The sequence below is a fragment of the Ostrea edulis genome, chromosome 3, assembly GCF_947568905.1.
Source record: "Ostrea edulis chromosome 3, xbOstEdul1.1, whole genome shotgun sequence".
NCBI classification, from domain to species: Eukaryota; Metazoa; Mollusca; class Bivalvia; order Ostreida; family Ostreidae; genus Ostrea; species Ostrea edulis.
In genome coordinates, this window is record NC_079166.1 from 16,748,755 (window position 1) to 16,770,448 (window position 21,694).

General features: G+C 34.8%; 1 protein-coding gene across 1 annotated transcript; it reads left to right on the forward strand.

Annotated features, from left to right (window-relative positions):
* The first annotated feature begins 2,797 nt into the window (after nt 1-2,797).
* On the forward strand, nt 2,798-13,903 carry LOC130053285 (fibrinogen-like protein 1). The gene is made up of 5 exons (XM_056160228.1): nt 2,798-3,724; nt 6,513-6,649; nt 8,142-8,238; nt 10,042-10,203; nt 13,584-13,903. The coding sequence occupies exons 1-5, from the start codon at nt 2,851-2,853 to the stop codon at nt 13,826-13,828; spliced, it is 1,515 nt and encodes a 504-aa protein (XP_056016203.1). The 5' UTR covers nt 2,798-2,850; the 3' UTR covers nt 13,829-13,903.
* Nucleotides 13,904-21,694: the final 7,791 nt, after the last annotated feature.

A 21,694-nucleotide genomic window follows, 5' to 3' on the forward strand; every position in this document is an offset into this window, starting at 1 on the left:
AGACAAAGCGTTGTCGATAAATTTAAATGTCGAATTGAAGGTCACAGTTTCTTCTCAAATATGCTTAAAAGTATGGGTACACTTTACTGGATATGGTGAAATCAAATATGACAGGTATGGTATAAAATGCATGCGCCATTATCTGGTTCGAATTCACAATATGCACAACAAATTAGTCCAGGAATATTTTCCCAAAAAGAATGTTTGAGTGCCAATTTTTGGACCGCAGAAAAATCTCAGTGATGGTATAAAACCAGCATCTTTTCCCTGCTGGCCGACCTGTTTTACACCAATTGTTAGTCGTTCTTTGTCAACACACTGATTGCTTATTACTCCGTTCAACTGCTCGGGATATTGCTGTTCGTTAACTCCACCTTTTCATGTTTTTGTTATATGTTGTGTTTTGTTATTCTCTACATGTTCAAAAAGAAATCAATAATACTACTGCGGCTGTAAATAAGTAAATTAGACAAAATTTATAATTTCTTCAATAAAGTTAGGACATGGTGGATAATATCTGCACTGCAATACTGAGATTGCTTCTGTTTCTCACCATCAACTTTCAATATCTAAGTAGCAACATTCCCTTGCTAACTGCATATGATGTTTTCTCTCTCAACTAAAACATGCGAGATCATATTTACGCATGCTAATTTCCTAATCAAGACAAACTACTGACAACTAAGTTACAGGAGTTTTATCAGTCTTTTTTTAAGTAAGCATTCTACTATCTATATGGTCGTTATAATTATTCGGTCTAATGCTGTCTCTGATTTTGACTACGGGCTTCTGAACGTTATACACTGCTGACGACGGGTTTGACCAGTCGTAAGGGGATTCGTACAACCTCTTCGTATCTGATCTCAGCCTTGGTTTATCCAGGGATCTTAATTGTGTATTTAGAAAATCATGAGAATGACCGCCTTTCACAATCTTCACTTTTTTCAATTTTGAGCACGATGTGCACGTGATGCATTTAGGACGATTCCGCCGGCGTATCTGATAATTAAGACTAAACAGAAAATGAATTAACAAAATCTTTTAATCTCCATAATTCGTAAATCGAGAATTCAACACGCATAATGTGTAACTATTACAAAAAACAATAAACTAAATTTTGATATGCATAAAACGAAATAAAAAAAATATCTCAAATATGACATCGACTGTTAAAGTCAATAATGATGATTGCACGCATGTTGTTAAAATTACTCAAAGGCAACTATCAATCATTTGACATATGTCTCAATCCTAGCAGGAATGAATGTATTTAATGATTACCTGCCGTTTGCAATGAACAAAATTACGTACAGAGGTGTATCATTTTGTTATAATTTACATCATTTTGCAATCGTATATAATTTTGTTATTTGATGTATTATTTTATCTTATATGTGATGATCATTATATGTATTGTTTATGCTTTTTCATGCGTTTTATTGTTATCTTTTTAGATACTGTTTTATTTTATATCTTCTTAAACAGTTTGTTATCTTAGGCATCATGCTGTTATGTACCCTAATAGTGTGTCTGTTGTTGACACGTCGTTATGCTGTTTTACACCTTGTTTGAGAATGTTTCACTTACACCAGCTTAAGGTTAACACAAAATGTGAAACACATGTATGCATGACACTTCATTTCGTGGAAACAAAGATGAATATCTTGGGAACGAAATGAATTTGTTGGGATCGAATTGTATTTCGTGGACAGATTTATTTTCAAAATGCTTTTACTATTCTGTTATAAGTTAGTCGTCGTAGTTGAATTAAACTATTTCACTTTGTTTTATGCTACATTTTAAATGATTTATGCCAGTGTGAATTATATCTACCGCATATAAGTCTCGTCAACTATCAAGTGCGAAAAATGGCAGATTTAACAGTCTGTCTGATTGAAAACTCGAATGTCCTTGAAGCATTTGTCTTGGATTTTGAATTGTGCTATATCTGTACATATAAAAAGGAATAAACTCCTTCAATTTGTTCACAAGACGCCTATTCCCAGGAACAAAAAACAAAAACAAAAACAAAAACAAAAAAACACACACACACACATTGTAAAGCTTTTCAAAATAACGAGATACAGAAAACAAACAGTGCTCAATTTCATGATTGCTAAATTAGGAACACAAAATTAAGAGTTTGGACAACAGGGTCTACTGTTCATCTAAACCATCTACGTATCATGCATCAAAAGGGATTTGCGATAAAGTACAGTTTAAAATCGTGACAGATATAAAAGAACATGTCCAATGAGATGAATAGTATATGTTCCAGTTAAAGTTTCGTGTATCAAAATACATATCAGTAATAAAAATTCGACTGCCACTTGGAGAGATTGTGAAATACTATCTCCTGCCGCGTCCAATTAACATCATACATAAAATGGCGATACCAATAATGTAAAATCGATTGTGACTGTGAACGCGGTGTGGTTGCGAAATAATTTATCCTGCCGCGTCCAATTAACATCAAAAATAAAATATCGAGGAAAGGGTACCAGTTATTCCTTTGATTTTGATTCTGTTTATTTCACATCAACTTACGCTATCTTCATACAGATATAAAACATAAGTGTTTCAATTACTGGATTTAAATTATTGTTTTTATATATAGCGTATATACATAAGATTTCCCCCATGATTACAGATGATTATATTGGATGTACAATGTGTTGTTACTCAATCATACGGCTCCCGTTTAGCTCATAAGTTTGACTGCATTTCATGAATATGTTAATGCAGGCTGTTTTTGTTTGATTTATTTGTTGAATACACAGTACTCTAATTCTTCATTGCAGACAAGGTGTTTGTTTCAGTTCGGCAACCATTTGTTCATAGTGTTTTGAAATGAAATTTGAAGGTGCAATGATGAAGTGTGTCATGGTGGGCTGTTTTCTTTATCTACAAGGGATACTTGGTGCCCAGTTGCTCTTGGAAACCAATCCCAAAGACAGAGAAAATTCATCTTCTTTAATCCAACCAAGCGTTCTTCATGACATGCTAAAACGCGAGAGTCAGGTCAGATTAACTATGGTAAAACACATCCAAGATTTAGTAATGGTTACAGCAGATAACAAAAAGACCAATCAAGCACTAATGAGAAATCTTAGTGATATAACTACAATGTTACAGGCTATCACCGAAAAAGACCGCTTAATAGAGGAGGAAAACGTTCAATTAAAACTTGAATTAGACATCCTTAAAGATGCAATTAATAACAACGAAAAACTTCCACGGAAAAACATCCACAACTTTGATATGACTACGATACCTCTTCTTGTAGCAAAATGGGAAAGAGATTATTCGGAATTCAAGCACCAATTAAAGACTATGATTGAGACAGATCGTAACATGGAGGAAGCGAGAAATAGGCTTGATGATGAAATAATGAAGCTAAGATTGAATAGGAATTTCACGGTGGAAGCGCTAGAACGACTAACAGAGACGGGGTTGTCTCTGGCTAGAAAACAGCTCTCGACTCTCCAAGAAGCAAATGAGGAATTATCATCTGATAATACCGAAATGGAAAAACAGTTGGCGATATTAAATGGCAGTCTGCGAAATACTGTGAATAAAGAACAAATAGCTGTCTTTAGGTTTGATTACAACCAGCGTTTTCAAATGTTTAATCAAACGTTGAATAACTATTCGCTATCAATTAATGAAACTTTGGAAAGTGTTCTTGCAGAAAAAAGAAATGAATGCGATGAACAAACATCAGGTAAATATAAAATCCCGTTGATATCAATACAAAGCTCATTTTCAAGATTAGTTGGTCGTTTCCTGAAAGAAGACTTTGTAATTACAATATTTTTATGTCATACTTTTATATTGAATTGCATATTAATATAAGGAACGATCTTTGGTGTTGGTCTGTTGAGATTTCCATGAATACGAATAGTGTTCCTTTATTAGCTGATCTGTTGGTTGTTTTCTGTTGAAACAGAATTGATTCAAAAGGCGTTCTGCTTGGAAGGTCTGTGTTTCCCCCTCCAAATTTTGTTTTCTTGATGGTATTTATGATATTAGAACTTCGTTATCCTCACTCTTTTCATCTTTTGATCATGGATTGTTATCAGTTGACATATCAAAGTATTACACCAAAACAATTGTAACGATCTGGTGTGTCATTACAACCTGTCATTGGGTCTAATGCTGTCTGACACATTTCATATTCATTGTTAGACAGTTCTTGGCACACTGATTAGAACTACAGATAACTCCGTTTACCGCTACCTGATCAATATATAGGGATCACGGCAGATGCGACCGGTCGACAGGGGATGTTTACTTGAGAATAATTCGGATATCCCTTATTCTGTTTCGAGTTTTGAATTGTTTACGCACTTCCGTGATTAGAGATATGAATTAGACAATCTAATTAAAATCAGATGTAGGATCCGCTCGCATACTCGCTACACAAACATCTAACAACATCCCATAGAGGGTCACGTCAGAGGTCAAATTCGGTATCACTCTAGACTTATCGGCTTCAACAAACATTCAATGATTTTGCCAGCGGTGATTTCATTGGTCAATCGAATTTGACCTCTGACGTGACCCTCTACGGGATGGTGTTAGATGTTTGTGTAGCGAGTATGCGAGGAGATCCAACATCTGATTTTAATTAGATTGATGAATGAGATGACTCTGGACAGAAAAAAATTGATCAAAAATATACAACGGATAGACAGCTGTTATTAGAGGAATTTAATTATTAAAGAAGAATTACCGTGAGTGAATGGGGTCCTGAAACTAGCTGGTAAGCAGTGTAAATAACTTTTAATCGACACATATCTCTCATGGAGTACGGAAAGGGGTCGATTGAGTTGAAAGCCTTGTTATATATTATGAATCAGTGGGATAAGATTTTTTTAAAACGTGGATAAATCAGTGTTCTGTGATAATGACACGTGTATTTAGGCTTCCTGGAACATGAAAAAAATGTATAGAGAGACAACATAGATCAGAGAGAAATATTTTTCATGGTTCGAATTTCCTCCATTGTTTACATATAGGTTATAGTGCAATATCCTTGACCCAGGCTCCTATGGTCACTGGCATATATTGTGTCGTTATATGAATGAAACCAATCATTGTTAACATAGAAAAGTCGTCAATACATCCTAATGCAGAGGCTACAGCAAGAAAAAAATTCTTCTCGTGTCGAAGTTTTTGAATGAATTCTATTTCATAAGAATACATAAGCAGGACAGATATTGATAGAACAAAATTTGCACCCACGGGAATTCCAACAGACTGTTTGAAGATCTGATCACCAAAGACTTTGTAAAAACTATCACTGAGGAACTCGAGCATATTTTTATATCAACTGTAAAAGGGTATTTGTGCTCAAAATCATAGTGGTGTTTAACAAAGTATTTTTTTTGGAATGACGGATCAAAATATATGTATATTCCCGTGCTCCATTTATAACATTTCATATTTTATCGACGCAGTGAAACATATGTTACTAGCAATGAAATTTGACAACGTGGGATGTCCGTTGCTAAACGATGGATCTCGACAAAGAGCGACATCTGTTACTAAGCAATGAAACTCGATGTTGTCTGTTTTATGTTTTGCAAATCACTGCATATCAGTTTCATATATAATACATTTTGATTTGACTAATTTGAACAGTTCGGAGTCGCGAGGCATAGATGCATTTCTAGTCTTCGTCAAAAATATATCTTTTCACATGTAAAACTTATACGGTACCAATTTTGATGCACCAGATGCGCATTTCGACAAATAATGTCTCTTCAGTGATGCTCAACCGAAATGTTTGAAATCCGAAATAACTATGAAGTTTTAGATCTAAATATAGCCAAAAACAGCGTGCCAAAAAAGTGGAGCCAAATTCGTCCAAGGATAAGAGCTATGCATGAGGGAGATAATCCTTAATTTTGAAATGAATTTCTAAATTTTATAACAGCAATTAAATATACATCCGTATTTTCAAGCTAGTAACGAAGTACTTAGCTACTGGGCTGTAGAGACCCTCTATGAGAATTGAAGTGTATTGCCAATGGCGGAACTTTTCAGTTGCTATTTTTTTCATAATGCCCGATAACTGTTGAGATATTTGTTAGACTTATGCCAAATAATGATAGGTTTTAATTTGTTCAAACATTGCAGTTAAATTCAAGATCATTATTGCCTTGAATCAGCTTTGCTTATTTTTGAATGTGAAATCGAAGCCCAAATTGAAGAACTGCAAATCATTATATAGCTAAGAATAAATATTACATTACATCTTAGGATTCCTGTATCGTTTAACATATCCAATTCCTTTTCGAAAGATTTCCATGAAGTCATTCAATCTTAAAGAGGCAGAAAAAGAACGAAAAGGTTTTTCGACAAGAAATGCCTTTATCGCATTGATTGCCAAGTTTTCGCTGCATATTATAATTTCTCCAAAAACAAAACGTTAGAAGACACGCAGATGACTATATTACTGATGAATTTGCTTGAAATATTCATTATTAATGAACATTATCTGAAAGGTATCAAGGGAAGCTGCATGGAAATTTTAGAAGTCGAACCACAAACACAGGGAAAAGATGGTGTGTATCAAATCCGTGTAGACTCCGAAGTAAATTCTGTGTATTGTGACATGAGCACAGAAGGAGGTGGTTGGACGGTGAGTGTCATTTATCACTACTAGAATAGTTTAGATATTCTATGACATTATGGAACCCTTTTTCACAAGCATTATTGACACTAGAAGTAATTGATAAATATGTGTATGAAATAAATAGATAGGACGGGTCAATCACATGGATGCTTGATAATTTATACTTCTAATTCGATCATATATAGATGCAGATATGACCTTAGGGTAAGAAACAGCTGGGAACTATGTGGCTAAAAATTTGTAAATATAGTGGTTTCCACACTCTCATTAAAAGTCAGTATTTTGCAAATTCTGTGTTGTTATAGCAATTCAGTTTACCGTTACAACCTATCATTGGGTCAAATGCTGTTTGACGTGTATCATACCAATTGTTAGGCTGTTCTTAGCACATGGAATTTCCTCCGTATTACTCTGTTTACTTAATCAATATAAATGGCTCACGGTGGGTGTGGCCGGTCGACAGGGGATGCTTACTCCTTTAAGCACCTAATCCCATCTCTGGTTTATCCAGGGGGTCCCATTTTGTATCGCTTGTAGGAGTTGTGGTATCAACCACTGTTGTTTTCACCTTTCAGTATATGTGCATTATCTACGCCGTGCAATTGATTCTAATAAAGAGGTGTGACCTAAAATATACCGGAATGTATAAAACTATTGTATCTTATATCATTTGAATGCGCGGCGTGGAACTTTTTTCCCATACATATCATGTTTTATATTTTAATAATCTTACTTCACATTATTGATGTTTTTTCTAGCATTGTTTTGATATCATCTGTCTTAATGCTATTCTAATTTCCTTTTGATACTTTTATAACATGCTGTATCATTTTTATTGTGTGCAGCGCTTTGGAGTGGTTATTTATAATCATATATGCGCTATATAAATAAATAATAATAATAACAATTATTATTATTATTATTATTACATCTCACAAAGAAAAAAGAAACAATACACATCCCTTCAAAATACCATGAAATGGAATAATAGAAATTGCATGCATTGTCTAGAATACATAATCTCTAGATTGTAAAGTTCAATGCATATAGAAGCAATGTATATGTAAACATGTAACAGTGGCTGTTGACAGCAGGTTTGGAAACAGAAAAAGCTGCTGTTTTTTAATGTAAAGTTGTCATGAATATCTGAATTCAACAAAAATGTTCCCAAAGTATAACTCGGATTTATGGATAACAAGCGATATGTCTAGCTTTTGATATGTTGATTCCAAGCACTATTTTGTAATTGTGCTGGAGGAAGTTGTGTATGGCTGTTCCAAATGCCATTTTTTAATCTATTAGAACTGAATGAAAAAGAGGTTTGTAAACTATAAATTATATATCTGTCCCCTAAAAGAATATGACACTCGTAAGAAAATAATGGTTATAGCATCATTGAAAACCGTGGTATGTATGCCTCCAAAGAATTAAAGTGGTAAGAAGGGAAATCTAACATTGAATATGATATCAAAGCAAACTCAGTGTCGTTTTCTTGTAGGTCATTCAGCGGAGACAGGATGGATCTACAGATTTCAACCGGACGTGGAGTGAATACAAACGGGGATTCGGTAATCCTTCGACTAACTATTGGATTGGTAAGGTTATATTACTCTGCTGAATCACTGGTAAATCCTAGAACATTTTCTCTCTTTCACAACTGTGTGACTCCAATTCAGGAATTACATTTTAATGATTTAGATGCCAAAGAAAACCACTTATGTCAATTCACTATTAGAGAAATACATGTGAAATATCGTTTGACTAGATATTTCTTTCCATAATTCGCAGTAGTTGTTTACGAAGACTGAGGCTTTGATAGCAGCCTTCTAAGCACGTGCTCCTATCTCTAGTGTGTCCCTGGGTCCGTGTTTGTCCTATTCTTAATGGCGTATTCTTTATAGTATTCGTGAGAAGGATCACTGTTCGCTACCTCACCTCTTCCTTTACTAACAGCTAAGGTAGAGTTTTGTCTGGACGATGCTGCCAATCTTAACACGAGTTCCTTGATTTAATGAAGCAGGCATCCTTTCTCAATGATCTTGATGAATAATTTTAACACACCTCTCTTTGAATAGATTGCTTACTGTAATGTAGCCTTAAGCTAAACTATTATAAAATTTAGAAATTCATTTCAAAATTAAGGATTATCTCCCTCATGCATAGCTCTTATCCTTGGACGAATTTGCCTCCACTTGTTTGGCACGCTGTTTTTGGCTATATTTAGATCTAAAACTTCATAGTTATTTCGGATTTCAAATATTTCGGTTGAGCATCACTGAAGAGACATTATTTGTCGAAATGCGCATCTGGTGCATCAAAATTGTTACCGTATAAGTTTTACATTATGACCCCTGGGTCGAGGCCTCTGCTGGTGGACTGTTAGACCCGAGTGTCTCTACAGCCCAGTAGCTAAGTACTTCGTTACTAGCTTGAAAATACGGATGTATATTTAATTGCTGTTATAAAATTTAGAAATTCATTTCAAGATTAAGGATTATCTCCCTCATGCATAGCTCTTATCCTTGGACGAATTTGGCTCCACTTGTTTGGCACGCTGTTTTTGGCTATATTTAGATCTAAAACTTCATAGTTATTTCGGATTTCAAACATTTCGGTTGAGCATCACTGAAGAGACATTATTTGTCGAAATGCGCATCTGGTGCATCAAAATTGGTACCGTATAAGTTTTACATTATTCCTTTTGAAAGCATACGAGTTACATGATAGAAATCATTTAAACTTTGTTATTTCTTTTATCATTTTGTTATTTGAATGATTAAGTATGGTAGGCTTTTAAGGAGGAATAATGGTCTCCGACAATGTAGGTAGATTCGATGGCATTCATAAGCTTGTTTGTTTTCTTACATTAAAACAAAAAAAAATGTTTAAAATAACACTGAACTAGAAAAACTGACTGCTAAACACGCTTTAAATGAAAAGGTGAAGGTAACAAGCAATGGCCAATCTTCTAACTGCTATAAGGAATACAAATATGGACATCTGGTTTGTTGAGTGGTCCCTGTTTACCCTACTTTGAATTTTGTATACTTTATAGGATTTATGAGATTGATCACTGTCTATTATCTTCACCCCTTTATGAGGGTACACAAATCTGAACTTTAGAGATCTTGGGATTATTATCCTGTGTAATAAATGATGTAACCTCAATAACTTTGCTTTCACACTGCACTTTATACAAGTTAGATAAACCCTATATTTACGAAATTAGAACAGTTTTTAAGAAGATTGGTTAACTTCTTTTTGAAAAGGTATTTTGAAATTTATAACTTCATCTGAAAGGTGAAACTCAAATCATACGGTTTAGTTTAGAAAATTTATGATCAGTATTTCTTAGTCTATTTCAAAGCCTAAAATGTTTACTACCTTTTATCAATCAGGGAATGATGCTATCCATGCCTTGGCAGAGGAGAAACAGACACTTCATGTCCAACTTCAAGGATTCGATGGCACAAGCGCTTATGCAGATTATTCATCATTCTTTGTCGGGAATGAGGCAGAGAAATATCGCTTACTTGTGTCGGGATACTCGGGAACAGCGGGTAAGCCTGTATACCACGTCGCGCCCATAATATGTAGTAATTACAGAATATGGAGAAAAAATCAAATATCGTATCGGATGATATCCGTGTCTTACGGTTTTCTTGTGATATTACTTTCGTGCATGTGTTCAATAAATTGATTGATTGTATCTTGCTTAACGTCTCTCGAGAGAATTTTTCTCACATGGAGAGGTCACCAAGACTGGTGAAGGGCTTCGAATTTAGGCCTATGCTTATGCGCTTATGGCCATTGAGCAGTGAGGGTTCTTTAACGTGCAACACCTACTGTGACACGGGATATCCATTTTAAGGTAATTTCCGAAGACCCGTGACATTTATACCTGATGACGAGCGTTTGGAACTGTCACTACCTATTTGTAGTGAGTTCATTTTGGATTTTGTCAGATTGAACAATGACTAACGATAAGTTGTAGAATAAACAATAACAAATTTATTGTTTAAAAATATAAATAATATAACAAAAATATGCACACTCACTCCTTTCACTCTCAACACAAATTTACATGAATAAGCAATTGGTAATATAGATATCTGATACGTTGTAAACAGTTCTTTTGAAAAGTTCGATAGTACGTATCAGATGTAGAGGAAATGTACAGGTATCAACTTTTCAGGTTAAAATAATATTCAAAAGTAGTATAATTTAGAAAAAGTTCCAAATATTCCATTCTCCTTTTCTGTAATATAATATTCTTTAGTTTTGTTTATAAATTTCGAGTCACTTTAACTATATAATGTAACTAATCTGCATTCTTAAGACACTGTTCCGGTTTCCCGCCAACTTGCAATAAGCACACCCAGAACGGAAAAAATCCACCACCATGCAAGACTTGCACGAGTAAATCTGCCTTCGGGTTGAAACTGGTTTTGTTAAACACCCATGTACGCACTGAAAGTAATTTCATAAAAAAAAAAATACCAACTTGCAACCAAACAAGAAACTGAGAACCTACAAATAACAAGACCATGCTAGACTAATCATAATACTCACGAACTATCAGAATAAAAACAAAACACGCTTACCGGCTAGGAAAAAGATTTGCCTTCCAAACAATCTCCTATTGCAGTAGTTATATTTCTTCAAATGTCCTACATAGAATCTGACAGGAAAATAACTATCCCCTGAACTTCTAGGACATGTCATCGTGGCACCCGGCTGATGTCGTTCCATGTTCTATCTAACTCACAGCCAGCCAAACCGGTCTCCTTTATACTAGCAACTAAAAATAACTCACACCCTACTCACTCTTACGATAACCCATTCGCATCAAAATCAAAACAAATGAAAAATACAAAACGCTAAATCAGAAAAATTGAATCAACTTCATTACAGTGTTTTAACGACTTCGGTCTGTCGCGGCCGGGATTCCAGACCCGGATCTTCCGATAGCGGGGTGAACGCTCTAACATCTAGGTCACCACGGTTTGTTCAACAGAGGATGCTTATTACTCTTATGATCACACTTTTGGTGTTCCTAGAGGTCCTTCTTTCCTCTTGACCCGTTCTCAATTTTCTAGTCTTTAAAAGATACATAAAATCAATCACTCTTCGAAGTCCTCAGTTTTTTCATTACGTTGGGAAAAGTACATAAATGTTCTACTATGTTGAGGTCTTATTACGATGGGAGTACGAACGACATCGGCGAATATTGAGTCTGAACGAAATGTTAATAATTACACAATACAACACGCAAATGGAGTGTATCGCACAGGGCTAATTAAAGCTTATAGACATCAAATGGAGTGTATCGTACAGGGCTAACTAAAGCTTATAGACATCAAATGGAGTGTATCGCACAGGGCTAATTAAAGCTTATAGACATCAAATGGAGTGTATCGCACAGGGCTAACTAAAGCTTATAGACATCAAATGGAGTGTATCGCACAGGGCTAACTAAAGCTTATAGACATCAAATGGAGTGTATCGCACAGGGCTAAATAAAGCTTATAGACATCGCCACAGGGCTAACTAAAGCTTAGAGACATCGTAAAATCATCCCGGTCTTACTAAATGCGCTGAAAGAATGTGTTAAGTCTGACTTAAACTGATATAAATTGATAGAATTGTCAAAGTCTGATTAAAGTTTATAGACATTGATAGAATCGTTTAAGTCTGATTATAGTTTAAATACATTGAAAGAGTTTTCGGATCCTGTCTAAAGTTGATATACATTGAAAGAATTTTCCATTATGTTCGTGGTTGTCAGTAATTCTACTTGGAATTTTTAAGTGCATGTGAATGTTGACATTGGTGATATATGTATATATATATATATATATATATTTATATATATATATATATATATATATATATATATATATATGTATAATTCAATAAAAAAGCAGGAAAATATACAGTTCCAAAATATATTTAAATCACTAGCACTTTCTGGATTTTAACATCCATCCTCAGGTGAATACAAATTAATAATGAATACAAAGTTGTTTATCTTAGAGACGTCTATTGTGACGTCATGACGTCATGATAGTCTTTGCGAGGAGGGAATAGATATGCAAGTCGAAAAACTTACTATACTGCATTATTTGCAACGGGTGTGGCGAGGAATATATTGGACAAACCGGAGCACAACTAAAAGCGAGGATGCGTGTCCATCGCCAACAAATTAACGATCCCAGTATAAGAAATACCCCCATGCAGCGAACACTTTGACACCTGTGCTAGAGGCAACTACAGCGTATTTCCATTTTATAAACTTCAAACAGAATCAACGTCCATGAGACTTGCTAAAGAAAATTATTTCATTAAACTGTTTTCTCCTAAACTAAACAAACTTTAATCAATGCATATATGAAAAATTCTGATTGTTAAACCTCTTAATTCATCAACTTTTATCATGTAAATGTTCATGCTTATTTTGTCCAAGTCACCTTTCCCGAACTTTTGTATTATGACGTCATGTATCTATTCCCTCCTCGCAAAGACTATCATGACGTCACAATAGACGTCTCTAAGATAAACAACTTTGTATTCATTATTAATTTGTATTCACCTGAGGATGGATGTTAAAATCCAGAAAGCGCTAGTGATTTAAATATATTTTGGAACTGTATATTTTCCTGCTTTTTTTATTGAATTATTTTGACTGTGTGATATCAACTCTTTCTATTTGGATTATATATATATATATATATATATATATATATATATATATATATATATATATACATATGATGTAACTAAAAGTGTATATATATATATATATATATATATATATATATATATATATATATATACTATAAATCCTTTAGAATTAAAAACCAAGGATGACAAAGTGAATGCAGTATGATATGCTATATTCAATTTTCCAAATTACATTTGATTCATTCTTGTTTTGTAGGGGACGCTTTGATTTACCACAATGCAATGAATTTTTCTACACCCGACCAAGATAATGATTATGTCAGTCGTCACTGCGCAAAAATATGGGGGGAAGGCTGGTGGTTCAATAGCTGTTTTAACGCCAATCTAAACGCAGATTACGCAGATTCTGCTGTGAGTGATCCTAAATACATGACCTGGTATCCATGGAAAACACATTTTGCGTTGAAAGGATCACTGATGATGATCCGACCTAAAAGTTAGAATGAACCTTTTGAGTTTTACGAATCAGCATATGAATGGAAAAGATCATTGTAAATAAATAAACCACTGTCAATGTGTCTAAATGTTCAGTTGAAAACCACAGATACATATTTTGCTCACCATGTAGAGGCTTTTGAATATATTCTGCCTGATAAGAGTATGAAAACAGGTAAGCCAAACAGAAAGACGATTCGTGCCAATGGGAATGCTAAGATATTTTTGAAAGATTTTATCACCAGAGACTACGAAGATATTGCCAATGAGGAAATCCAGCATATTTCTGACTACTACTTCAGAGTACTTGTGCGAGGATTCAGTTTGATGTTTAACAAAGTAATTTTTGGATGACTGATTATTTGATATGAATGTTTCCTTTTCCCATTTTTTTCTGCCGAAGCAACATGGTATGATGTCATAATGTATAGTCTTTCATTGATAGTGAGGAATGGTTGTGTAGTGTTGAAACCTCATACGTTTATATTTGAGGACAGTTTTGTAATTTCAAATTTACTAAGTTTGATTGATTAATAGTATATCAACATTTAATATCCCATTCGAGAACTTTTCCTTCATATGGAAACGTCAACATTGCCGATGAAGGGCTTCAAAATTTGGGCCTATGCTCAGCGCATACGGTCTTTGAGCAGGGAGTGAAAATGGGAACTCCGTTTTTGTGGTCTCGTCCAAAGGAGCCCCCATTTAGTCGCCTCCCACGACAAGCAAGTGGTACTGAGGACCTATTCTAACCCGGATCTACACGGTTTGAAATTTACTCAGATATTGTACATAATCCATGATGTCGTATACAAGTAATGCCTCACATAAATCAATTTTAAGCGAATATGGTATTAGGAAAAATTCAATATATCTGAAATAAGTTCGATAATTGTCCTGATTTCACAAGAAACAAGAAAAATATATCTCAACCCCACAAAGGGTCAGGAATACATTTCCTCTTTCTTCCAGATTGTATTGTAATCTTAATTGGATGGCACTGTTCATTCAAGTGCGCTTTTTACAGATTCTTCTGAAGATAAAAGAAATTTCATTGGACATATTTCTACATGTAAATGAATCGGACTACATCATTTGAATGATAAGGAAATTTGAATATCTCTTTTTTGTTGACTTGAAACAGATAATTCTGATCATGTACATGTACATATAATGGAAAAATCTGCAGTGAATATCAGCGTGTAACGAACGGTCTAACATTTGGTTTGAATCATGTCAGACAGCATTTGATACAATGATATGTTGTATTGGCAATCTAGATTGTTTTGTATTTCTTATTGGAGTCATGAGATTGATCACTGTTCGTTATCGTTATCTCTCATCGTTATAAGGAGCATGGAAGTTGTGAACTGCTGACTTTGAACCCTCATAACATCAATTTGTTCACTAGTAGCCTGCCTCGATTTATAAACTGATCATATGTAGAACAGGCTCTTGCATATCGACTCAACTAAGATTCAATAAGATATCTAAGTGTATGTACAAATGTGGAAAACCACGGTGTGGTATCATGACAAATCATTTACTAAATGCTTTACTTCTGAAGTCCATGTCACCATGATACAATACTATCAAAAAATTCAAACAATCCAGATGTCATTCAATTCATACTCTAGTTCACGCACTACACCACAGTTCTAAAACGATTCACATTGACATTCGACAATCGAAGTTGATTGTTCTTCAGTGTTCTCACAGGATAGAGAGAGACATATATTGGTATTTTATATAAACCAGGTTAAAACCACCGAGGAATACTGACGACAATCTTTGCGATTTACGGCATAAATTCTTTGAACTCAAATTGCCGAAAGGGGATTGAATGATATATATCAGGGGTCCGTTTATGTCCAACTCTCTATTTGTATTCCTTAAAGAAGTTGTGAGATTGATAACTGTTTGTCACCTTCACCTTTTCTTAAGTACCCGTAACATACAACAGTCTTGTATTCCATCACATTCCAATTTCAAGTCTACACCTTCTGTTTACTATAAATATAATTTTATTACTGCATCCAAGCTTTTTGATTACAAACGACACAGTGCCTAGAAATATCATCTTATACAAGTCCTGTTACCTCCTTCATCTTTCCGCAATATTACACCTGAATATTTCATTACTGGCGATGTTGATATAATTGAAAATGAGAACTTGCAATCATTTAATCATACTAAATTGTCCGACTCCAATACATTAACTGGAGACAGAACTTAATCTCAATTATGAATTACGTCGAAGATTATGTCAGACAATATGCTATATATGAAAAGGAACATCTTTCAATCTAGTCAAAATGGATAAAAAGTATAAGACGAATATCCAAATGCCGTAATAGACACGTTCAAACGAAAATGTGTACCATCTATCCTTGTATATTCAATATACCAGACAGAGTACATGAGGAGTATATTTTGATTCCAGTTGACAAAGAACTATGCACGATAACTCTGGATCCACACCCACAATTTTCAGCTCGTATATTTTAAAAAGCTTTGCAATTTTGCTATTGAGAGTTTTTTTTAATGCAAAGTAGAATACATAAGTAATGGAGTATTAACTTTATTGCCAGCGGTAATCAATTAATTGCTGTTTTTTTTTATCAAGGGGTAGATAAAGCTGTTCCTTGAAATCAGGCTATAAAACGTCATATATTTTAAGCTGCTTATTGATATAAATATTATAAATAGCCCTTATTTTAATTTGTTAAAATACTTGATATTATTGTGTAAAAAATGGGTTATATTCATTTTTCACAGTTGAACCCCATTTGCGATTGATCGAATTCGAGGAGTGAACTTTTTCACCGTGTTTTGTTTACAAACGTATACTTCCCTCATGAAACAAGAAACGTTTTGATATAAATTTAATAAATGATGATTTATGATGCATTTAAAAAAGCAATTTGTTTTTCAAAAGGGATATGTTTTAAATATATTTTCCGTTTCAAATTGACTTCTATTGTGAAACACGCAATTTAAACCGAAATGTTAGAGTTAACACACTTTGTTTTGTCAGGTAAATCATCTTTTATAAAAATCCATATGGATATCTACGTTGACTTAAACTTCATTCTAAAGTGTTAACGTTTAAAAATTTACCAGAAGGTAGGCGGCGAAATACTACTATCGTTTGCAGTTCTTTATAACAATATTCCCTTTGTTTGTATGGCTTATATTATAATACAACCATATTTCAAACAAACTCGGCTTTAATTCCACAGTTGATAATCCATCTGATAGCCCAATTTCAAACCACAAAATTCTTCAAACTCACGCTTCAGTTTTTGACACATTCAGTCAGTGGAACGAATGGATATGAGTTCCAACACTACATTGTATTCCAAATTGTACAAAGCCCTTACAAAGATACATCGCCTGATCAGGGAAATCTTCTACCAAACCCACATATTTGCTCCCCACCAAGATATCAACTGCTGGGAATGAGAAGCTTCAACTTAATTTTGCCACAACATATCCCACCTCTGGTTTGTCCAGGCGTCAGTGTTTGCCCAATTATCTTTTTTGCATTGTTTGTGGGAGTTATGAGATTGATCACTGTTCGTTATATTAACCTTTGCTGCAAGAAGAGGTGCAGATCAAATGTGGATTGTCCAAAAATTCAAAAAGACTTGTAGCAAATGTTAGATCATATAATTCCCCCAAACAACACCATTATCAAAATCTGGTTCGTCAGTACAGCCTATCATTTGGTCGGGTGCTGTCTGCCGTGTTTCGTGCCGGTTGTTGGGCCGTTCTTGGCGCACTGGTTAGGGCTGCGGATGACTCCGTTTGCCTGATCGGGGTGTGGGGCTCACGGCATGTCGGCGGGGGATGCTTGCTCCTCCTGGTCACCTGATCCCACCTCTGGTGTTTCCAGACACCCGTGTTTGCCCGGCTGTCTATTTTGTATTGCTTATGGGAGTTATGAGATTGATCACTGTTCTTTATCTTCACCTTGCATATATAACTTGTCAACATTTGACACCACCATTCCTCACAGTGAATTTAAGAGCAGGTTTCTTTGACATTTGAGGCATATATTGCATATATTGAGCTCGAAATAAAGGACACCACAGAGTCGTCCACTTCTACTTCATACGTAGATATTTTATTGAAAGTAAACATTAACGGCAAACTGACAACTCAACTGTATGACAAACGGGATGACTTCCCACATTTATGTAGCAATATTCCATTATCACCTGCATATGGTGTTTATATATCTCAACTGATTCGATATGCAAGAGCTTGTTCTGGGTATAGTCAGTGTTTAAATCGAGGTAAGCTACTGACAAACAAGTTGATGGTACAGGGATTTCAACAGTCTCGATTGAAGTCAGCATTTCGCAAATTCTATGGTCGTTATAACGATCTAGTTCGTCACTACAACCTCGCATTGGGTCAAATGCTGTCTGACGTGTTTCATACCGATTGTTAAGCCGTTCTTGGCACACTGATTTTGACTGCGGATAACTCCGTTGACCTGATCATGATATGGGGCTCACGGCGGGTGTGACCGGTCAACAGGGGATGCTTACTTCTCCTAGGCACCTGATCCCACCTCTGGTGTGTCCAGGGGTCCGTGTTTGCCCAACTATCTATTTTGTATTGCTTGTAGGAGTTATGAGATTGATCACTGTTCGTTATCTTCACCTTGCATTTGTTAAATGAAAATAGAACAAGGAAATATTGATATTTTGTGAATAGTCAATCAAGCACTATTAAGTAACAGTGACTCTACACATCGATACTCTGAAATTCATACAAACATATGCTAAAAGTTCTCACTGTACTCAGTGTTTGGTGATCATGTCTTCAAAGAGACGGTTGGGATTCCCGCGGTCACAGATTTGTCTTTTAGCAGGCAGATTTTTTTTAAATGTACTTCTAACTCGACATTTAAATACACCGATGATGATTTAGGTTTTCATTATAGTTCTCTTATTTGTTATATCGGTTCGAGATATCCCGTAAATGGTATCCTAGAATCTTCCATATCTATTTCATGTTTGGATATTCTACTGAACATACTTAATATACCTTAACGACAAACTAACAACTCAATCACAGCTTCTTTATCAACACTTTACCCCAAAGTCATGTAGCAATACTACACAATCACCTGTGTTAAAGGATAGCACGTTTCAAATATAGAAATCCCTTGCTCCGACAAAATCGTTTCTTTCATTTACGAAAAAGCATTGGTTCGCCGGGAGCCACCAAGGAAATTCCACGAGTCGTCAATACGGACCATATCTCATGAAAACGTAAAGATAACGAACGTTGATCAATTTGAAAACTCACGGCGAGTGTGACCGGTCGATAGGGGGTGTGTACTCCTCCTAGGCACCTCCTACCTCTGATATATCCAGGGGTCCGTGTTTCTTCAACTCTTTATTTTGTATTGCTAATCGGAGTTATGAGATTGATCACTGTTCCTTATCTTCACCTTTTCCCTATAAGGAATACAAAAAAGAAAGTTGGAGAAAGACAGACCCCTCATTACAACAGAGCTGGAATCAGGTGTCTTGAAGGAGTAAGTATTCCCTCTTTACTGGCGACACCCGGTGTGAGCCTCATGCATTGATCAGGTAAACCGAGTAATAAGTAGTTTGCATTGGCAAACTAAATCATCATTATAACCATAGAAGTTGCGGAATACTGACTCTAAACGAGACTGTTGACAACCCTGTAACATCAAGGTATTTTTCAGCAGTCTGCTTTGATTTAAAAACTGATCATAGGCAAAACAAAGTCATGTGTAACGAATCAGCTGAAATATTTAAACACTATATGGAGGTGATAGTAGAATATTGCTACATAAATATGGGAAGTTGACGATGGAGGAGCTGAATCCTTCCGTTTGTTATATAGTTGTTAGTTTACCGTTAAAGAGACACCACAGCCAATTTTCCACATTTTCATCAAGCGGGTTTTGAAGGCAGGTATTGATAAAATAATAAATATCATATTGATGCTGACAATTTTGAACAATTTGAACGCATCAATTTGCTTTCAACTGCGTTTAAAAATCATCCGGAATTTAAAAGTATATGCATACTGTCCACGGAGATATCAAACAGTAGCTATAATACGGCTGGCACATGCAATTCCCCAAAATTTTATTCATACCCAATAAAAGTTAAGGTCATACGCCAATTTTATCGTATGTAAAGTGAATTTCACAAAAAACATTGTTAGATGCCAAAACTTGGCCTATTTCATAAATTGGAGGACACTATATAATCTATAGAAAATGATCATTTTGTAAAGTTAAATAATACCCAATACAATAAAATTTGTCCAGAAAGTATAAACAATATTTGAAGGAAATTCCTTAATAATTAAGATGAAACAATAAAATTGCTGGGAAACAATGCTGTTGTTGAGCATTTGCTGACAGAAGTAGCCAAAAAGCCAGTAATTTGAGTTACCTCCCTTGGCGTAAAAAATGTAAAATTATCCGAAACTTGCCTAAATTGTAATTTTCGAAGAAAACAGTATTTATTTAGAACATTTTTCACTTATTTCGATTTTTTTTATCAAGTGTAAACGTGGAATTATTTTTTTTTTAATTTGATGATGAAAAATAAATATTCAGCCCGGACCTTATCAAAGTTTCGTGGGTAAACAGATATGGCTGACAAGTGATAGAAACGTGAAGTTTTTCTTGGAGTGGTCCTTATTTTAGGGACTTGTCAACCCTTAATAATTGTTCAAAAGACATAAGTGGATATTCAAGATATTTTAAAGTTGGAACTGCGTGTAATATTCAACCGAGATTGACCCCCTGCTGTACAGATCGGGGTACTTCGAATTCGACGTAAAAGTTTAACTGTTTAAACTATCGTGCACGGTGCAGATGCTTACTAGTATGCCGAGGTCATTGCGATTCTTTGGGGATTTACTGGAGGCAACCACCACTAAATGTAGTTATCTACTCCACAAAGGAAAGTGTAAAGCAGACAGAGTAGTAAACTTCAATGTTTCAAGGGAAATATTTATTCTCGTTGGAAGTGGTAAGTATAGATGTCGAATTTTCTCTGTTATTTTTCTTTGAACACTGTCTTTGATTGCTAGACAATTTTCATGCAAGTTCTCATGATGTGTCAATGCAAACAATTCATTTGATGAAATGATTCTTTTTAAAATAATGATTAAAATAAATCCCCACAGTAAAACAAAACCATTAAATCAATCGGGGGGTGGGGGGGGGGGTGGGGGGTAATGTAGGGATTTTTAAAATCTGTACTACAACACAATGTTTATCCACAAATCATTGAATTAAGAAACAATAGAAGCACACAAAAACAAGATGAAAGTGGTGAAAAGTTCAATAAGTGTTTATAAAAATGTTTATTGTCCTTCAAGCTATGTACATATCAGCGTGCATGCATAAAAAATAATATATATTAAAATTATATCAGATTATTTTTGACTGATTTTTTTTACTAGCTACTTTTCACATGTGTTTGTTTTTTGGATTCCTAGATTTAATAACTATTAAAGGATGAATGAATCAGTGTGAGAGGGTAGTATATGTACATGTATGTATGTGACAAAAACTGAATAATAAATATTAAAAAAATAATGATATATATTTATTCATGTAATTATGCAACTATAAGAACCATTATGGGGGTGGGGGTGGGGGTGGTGGTGTTAAAGGTTGATGTATATCATTAATTTCTCTAAATTTAAGCTGAATGGATTATAAAATTCAGATGGTTTAACATGACACAAAATCTGATGATTTATTTGCATGCACACAGGTACTAAAGTGTATTAGTGTGACATACATGTATATACCAATTCCAAAGCTTGATAATGAATACAACGCCCATTTCATTA

What these genes read in the sequence shown, in the direction of transcription:
- LOC130053285 (XM_056160228.1), top strand. Translation starts at nt 2,851, where the DNA reads ATGAAATTTGAAGGTGCAATGATGAAGTGTGTCATGGTGGGCTGTTTT. An exon ending in CAGAAGGAGGTGGTTGGACG is followed by an intron (nt 6,650 to 8,141) that starts GTGAGTGTCATT and finishes GTTTTCTTGTAG; the next exon opens with GTCATTCAGCGGAGACAGGA. An exon ending in TTCGACTAACTATTGGATTG is followed by an intron (nt 8,239 to 10,041) that starts GTAAGGTTATAT and finishes TTTATCAATCAG; the next exon opens with GGAATGATGCTATCCATGCC.